Below are 6,849 nucleotides of genomic sequence, written 5' to 3'. Positions count from 1 at the left end.
CACCACGCATAACGTATGTTTATGGATATTTTTGTATATTATCAGGGTTCCGTACCCAAAGGGTAAAAACGGGACCCTATTACTAACACTCCGCTGTCCGTCTGTCACCAGGCTGTATCTCATGAACCGTGATAGCTAGACAGTTGAAATTTTCACAGATGATTTATTTCTGTTGCCGCTATAACAACAAATACTAAAAAGTACGGAAACCTCAGTGCGCGATTCCGACTCGCACTTGGCCGGTTTTATAGAAGAAGAAAGACATTTATTCCATAAAGCACACATACACAGGACAATACAATGAAAGAAAAAAGATGTTTAAAAAAGGGAATATAAAAATAATAGCAAAAACAAAAAAAAACAAAAATTAAATTATTTACACATTAAAAACATAAAAAAACATATAAATTACACACGGGTCCAGCAATGTGTGCAGTAGGGAAGAGGCCCTGTCTCAGCATATTGTTGCAATTTGCAAGCGAGGCAAATTCCAACGCTGCTATTCTGCCAAGGCCATATATTTAAAAAAAAAAACATAATAAATGAATAGTCATTGAATGCATTGTAATATTTGTAATTTTTATAATTCAATGTAAGGATATGAAAAAAGATGTCAATTTAGAATAGTATTGTAATGTAATTACTATGTGTAAAATTGTAATTTATTAATAAATAAACAAAAATCAAATAATATTTATATGTTACGTTTCGCAATATTCTGTGAAAAGCGATTTTGTTTTTTTTTTTTTTACTGCGACAGTAAATGACTTTTTTTATTGTGATTTTGTTCGTTTTCAGGTTGATGATTGGAGCGACCCGGTACTGAACGCCGTGAGACGATGCCAAATGTTCAACACTGTCCACGATAATGTTAAAGTAAGTACATACATACACCTGACTCCTGAGACAGTATAACACCTCCCAGTTCGCCTCCTAGTTCGCCTTTGTACATTGTATCAGGGCTCGGAACCGGTTTTTTTTTTTTTTTTTTTTTTTTTTTTTTTTTTTTTTTTTTTTTTTTTTTTTATTTAGGCAACAAACAGTCATATACAAAAATGGTGTAATAATAAGCAATGTGTTAATAGACCTTGAGTGCCCTACCTTAATTAAATAATTTCTAATCTAAAGTAGCTAGTGTAGGAGCAGTAAGCGGAAAACAAAGTTATCATTAATTAACAAACTTAATTTTGATTTTTTTATGCTCATTACGTAGGACTGAATCATGTATTTAGGAAACAATTTTGCATTATTAAAACGTCCCATTAAAACTTAAATTATAAACAAAAGAACGAAAAAGAACGTAATAATACCGGTATTTTTGTATGGAGCAAATACCGGTTTCCGACCCCTGCATTGTATACTTTCTGTTTAATGAGGGCTAACGCGTATGAATTCGCCGCTAGGGGCGCTAGTGTAGATGGTGGTCTTTTCCATAGTTCGAAATGTCAAATGTCACTTGTCACTTCAATGACTGACAGCTTTTCTATAGTCTTTTGGACCACCATCAACAGAGGCGCCAACTGGTGAGCAAAAAAACGATAGCCCTCATTGTATATTTTAACCTGTCTTCTTTCTTTTCTTGATGGACTTGAGGGCGGTGTTGCCCGTAGCCAATGTCACGTAAAAGGGCAGGAACAAAATAAATGCTCTTAGAGCACGACGCTGTTCGGTGGTTGTTGTAGTTGTCTCGTAAAACCGATAGCTGGATTTTACGAGAAGCACGTGGACTACCGGCCGTTGACTCCAAAATGGTGGTTAAACACGCTTTGAGATTAATTCTCCATTCACTGCACACTACCACATTAGATTATTGTATAATAAAGCTATCGATATTACACTTTAAACAATATTAATGAGCAAAAAACAAAGGAATTAATCACGAGGCTACTATCAAGATGGGGTTCGAACCGGAAGTCCCTTAACCTGTCTTATGTGCAATAAAGTGTTTACATACATTTTTTTTTAATACATACACCTGATGTGAATGTCACGCCCTCGCAAGACAAAGAATCAGATATTCCCTGTGAACCACCTTAAGGGCAAAAATCGTGTAAACGTCTTGCAGACGGTCAGGCGATATCATAAAAGTGATGACCAATAGCAAAGATAGATATAACTCCGTAATAGATGGATACAGTCTAAGGAAAAAACGTGCCTCGAAAATCAAGAAAATTTGATTCTCGTTCAGAGGGCGCTACTAGTTTTGGCCTGCAGTCGTATAGATGGCGTTGACGGTTTCGTTTGTTATTTAACAATTTTAACGCATATCAGTGAAAGAACATGGGTCAAAATTATCAAAATAATTAATGCAAATAAAAAAAATCATTTATCTATATTTAAATACATTTTATCGTATTTTTACAAATCTTCAATTTTAGTTTTAAAGTGTGTCGACAGATGGCAGTGAATTTACTGGGATTACAAAATTTACTATGACAGTACCGCTCTAGTATAAGTTACTCTATGCCAATAGCATGGCACTTGTGTGTTGAATAAAAAAAAAATTAGCTAAGGTAAAGTTTACACCGCAGGCCAAAAGTATGGAAACAACGTTGTTTTCTTTAATCATGTTTCTATCTTTGTTGTATATATTTGTAAACTAAGACTTACATTAGGCAAACCCAAAAGATTAAAAATACACGCTTAATATCAAAACATCCTAAAATATTGTCAAAAAGCTAAAAAAAAGAAGGAAAAAGTTACATAATTATACCTACCCTTTAATTACATGACAAAATGTTGAATTGGCAACTATCACAGCCAGAGTAATTTACTTTAAAAATGTTCTATTATTATTTTTACCAAATTGTCAATGAGTAGTATAAAATCCATCGTATAAAAGATCACACTTTTCTATTGAAATACAAGCTTGTTTCCATACTTTTGGCCTGGGGTGTATTGCCGTCTATTGTCTTTGTGACAGGCGGCATTTGCGAACTAAGATAATAGCTGAATTCGTATTTTCCAGGTAATCTTCCACCCAGAGTTCCTGACCTCAACCAACCCTCTCTTCGGGCTGGACTACGAGGAGTTCGTGCGGGGCTGCCACCTCGGCGTGTTCCCCTCCTACTACGAGCCGTGGGGGTACACGCCCGCCGAGTGCACCGTCATGGGCATACCCAGCATCACCACTAACCTGTCGGGTAAACGTCTCAGTTAATAGGGGAGACCGAGGAGAGTTGTGACATTGTCGATTTTTTGGAACCTCTTTAACTGTTAGCGAGCTCGCAACAGTGCGCGTTAGCTAGTAACTTAAACTAACAAACGCGCGCTATTGCATTTCGGGACATCTTTTTTTGGGGTTCCGTACCTAAAGGGTGAAAATGGGACCCTATTACTAAGGCTTCGCTGTCTGTCTGTCTGTCCGTCTGTCACAAGGCTGTATCTCATGAACCGTGATAACTAGACAGCTGAAATTTTCACTTAAACTTAAACTAACAAACGCGCGCTATTGCATTTTGAGCCATCTTTTTTTAGGATTCCGTTACTAAAGGGTAAAAACGGGACCCTATTACTAAGGCTCCTCTGTCTGTCTGTCTGTCCGTCTGTCACCAGGCTGTATCTCATGAACCGTGATAACTAGACAGCTGAAATTTTCACAGATGATGTATTTCTGATGCCGCTAGAACAACAAATACTAAAAACAGAATAAAATAAATATTTAAGTGGGGCTCCCATACAACAAACGTGATTTTTTTTGCCGTTTGTTTGCGTAATGGTACGGAACCCTTCGTGCGCGAGTCCGACTCGCACTTGGCCGGTTTTTTTAATGGCAGGATGGAGAAGCTGTCGATTCTGAGTAGAATGAGCCCAAAAGTTCAGATTTGAAAGAATCAGGTTTTCAATATTTATTTTAGAAAACGCACACCTAGCATCACGACTAACCTGTCAGGTATATCTCTATAGTACATTATTGTCGATGCTCGGAAGTAGCTACTTGCTGGCTGAGGATTCGTTTTAAACGGACGACCTTGGGAGTCCGTTTAATTGAATCCGAAGCCAGCAAGTAGCCTTCCTGCCGAGTCATATATAGTGCTTTTCTCAAAAATGGCGCAATAAATGCAAATATCATATAAATATTTTACAGAAGCAACATTCTTATGTATATATTTTTACAGAAAAAAGTAAAAAGATTTGCTTTGCCGCTGTTTTATTTTTTTAATTAAAAATGGAAGTGTATTTTTCTGCTGAAAATACGCCAACCTATTTGAGACACCTAAATAGTCGTGGTACCAACATTATAATAAGTACTGATCATCTGTTTGGCTGTTTAATGGACCTATGCCTTCATTTGATATGGCCACTTCCACTTTTAAAAAGTTTGGAAATCGCCAATTAATGGAATTTGTATGCAACATTGCAGTCCTTAAATCGAGACTGCAGTGTTTTTAACTTTTGAATTTTTTGACTGACCTTAAACTACGCACTTCGCGACCTACTTTTTAACCGGCAACGTCGACTTTGCCGTCCATTTTTGAGAAAAATATATTAAAAGTGTAAAAATTCACTGTCTCGGGCGAGGCTCGAACTCTGGAGCACTTTTTTTTTTACCCAGGGGAAATCCGTTAGAGATCCCACCCGGCCCAGGAGAAGCCGAGGGTATGTCCGACTCACACGGACTAAAACCCCTGGGGTGTTCCGACGCTCGCTTTTGGGCGGGGTCGCTTTTGGGGGGCAACTTTGCAGACCTCCGAGACCCCGCCGTGAACTGGAGCACTAGCCCATCGCTCTGCCAACTGAGCTACCGAGACTTCACACAGGGCAGCGAATATTTCCTCCATATGCGTATCTGAAGCTACATAAACGAATTACAGACATAGATATACCTTATCCTATTGTAAGTACAAAGTTTCAGAGCAATCTAGCTAGTCGTTTTAAAATGAGAGCGTAACTACGTTTGAATGGAGAACCGAGCTTGCCAGGGACTCTTAATACAGAATTAAACTAGTAGTAGACACAATTTGTGCCATTTTCAATCAAAAGGGTACTTATTGTCGGTTGTCAATAAGGCGTTATTTCCATACAACTTCAATTTGAAATCAACCTTATTGACAAGCGACAATGTGGTACCTTTTGGTTGAAAATGTCACATTTCTTAAATTTAAAATCATCCTTAATATCTAAATAATAAAGTCCAAATTCGCAGGTTTCGGCTGCTTTATGCAAGAACAAATCGCCGACCCGATGTCGTACGGCATCTACATCGTTGACAGACGGTACATCTCGTTGGAGGGATCCATTCAACAACTGGCTCAGTACATGTTTGACTTTACCAGGTAAGTGTTCTACATATCGCCACAGAATATATAATAGTATAGTTAACGCTATCTCTACTGAACTCGTTCACTTACGTACTAACAATGGCATTCTGTTAAACAAAAGCCATTATTTCTTTTGTGCCTGAGCGCGTGGCCTTTGTGCCTGAGGCTCACACACAATAGCCACGCGATCAGGCACAAAGGCCACGCGCTCAGGCACAAAAAAAATAATGGCTTTTGTTTAACAGAATGCCATTGTCAGTGCAGGTAAGTGAACGAGCTCAGTAGATAGACCGCATACTATACTAGGTACAGTAGGTGCAGAAGATTCACTCTCGAACAAAACGCGTCTACTACGCGCAAGGCGGCGCAAGCGCGTGCAGGCGTCCGTTCCGTAGCGGTGCGCGGCAATAGGGTTGGCAATTGCCAAAGGTTTGCAGAGATGGCGCCATCATAGCTTGCCCCTTTTTCTATGAGATTTGGCTCAAAGGGCTGGTATTCAGGGCATTAAAAAATCAAAAATTTGACACAATTCTAGGGATTGACAGGGCAAGCTATGCAGGTGCCATCTGCTAATTATTTCGACCGGCCAACCCCATTACTATGGCAAAACCCCAACATTGGGGCGGCCGCAGGTACTTGTAGTGACGCGACGAAATTGTGGAGTGAGATACGCTTGATATCGCCGATCCGATCTCGTACGGCATCTACATTGTGGACAGACGGTACATCTCGCTGGAGGGATCCGTTCAACAACTGGCGCAGTACATGTTTGACTTTACCAGGTAAGTTGAAGTTTTTTGTGCTACACATCGCCACAGGGCAAACACGCTATACATCAAAAATCACTTGCGTTTCTATGTGTGAACGACACGTCTGTGCACGCGTCATGCGTCATAGTGTAAGTTGCTTAAAAATAGTACTGAGCGGCCGGCAAACGGCCGTCCATCTGGTGTCGCGGGACGAGGGCATTCGAGTCGGGGCGGGGCGGTGCGTGGCCGTTCTGTATGATAATACTATTACTTATTCTGTGCCATCGCCGACCCGATGTCGTATGGCAGTACGTTGTGGACAGACGGTACATCTCGCTGGAGGGATCCGTTCAACAACTGGCGCAGTACATGTTTGACTTTACCAGGTAAGTTGAAGTTTTTTGTGCTACACATCGCCACAGGGCAAACACGCTATACATCAAAAATCACTTGCGTTTCTATGTGTGAACGACACGTCTGTGCACGCGTCATGCGTCATAGTGTAAGTTGCTTAAAAATAGTACTGAGCGGCCGGCAAACGGCCGTCCATCTGGTGTCGCGGGACGAGGGCATTCGAGTCGGGTCGGGGCGGTGCGTGGCCGTTCTGTATGATAATACTATTATTTATTCTGTGCCATCGCCGACCCGATGTCGTATGGCAGTACGTTGTGGACAGACGGTACATCTCGTTAGAGGGCTCCGTTCAACAACTGGCGCAGTACATGTTTGACTTTACCAAGTAAGTACAATGCGCTGTGCAGTGCAAAACTTGGTATGATTATTGACCGAGCGGAGCGGAGGTCTCCGTTTCAGCTTGGACAAAAATGGTTTCTCAACCG

General features: G+C 40.4%; 1 protein-coding gene across 1 annotated transcript in view; it reads left to right on the top strand.

Moving 5' to 3' along the window:
• Nucleotides 1-6,849, top strand: part of LOC134753622 (glycogen [starch] synthase) — a 36,897-nt gene that overhangs the window by 19,927 nt on the left and 10,121 nt on the right. Inside the window, exons 13-15 of the mRNA XM_063689558.1 lie at nucleotides 799-876; nucleotides 2,969-3,143; nucleotides 5,147-5,276. Coding sequence (XP_063545628.1) covers nucleotides 799-876; nucleotides 2,969-3,143; nucleotides 5,147-5,276 — 383 coding nt within the window. The remainder of the gene's footprint in view (nucleotides 1-798; nucleotides 877-2,968; nucleotides 3,144-5,146; nucleotides 5,277-6,849) is intronic.

This window comes from Cydia strobilella, chromosome 27, assembly GCF_947568885.1.
Source record: "Cydia strobilella chromosome 27, ilCydStro3.1, whole genome shotgun sequence".
Classification (NCBI taxonomy): Eukaryota; Metazoa; Arthropoda; class Insecta; order Lepidoptera; family Tortricidae; genus Cydia; species Cydia strobilella.
Note: the sequence above shows the minus strand (reverse complement) of the source record. Positions and strands in the feature narration are given on the sequence as shown.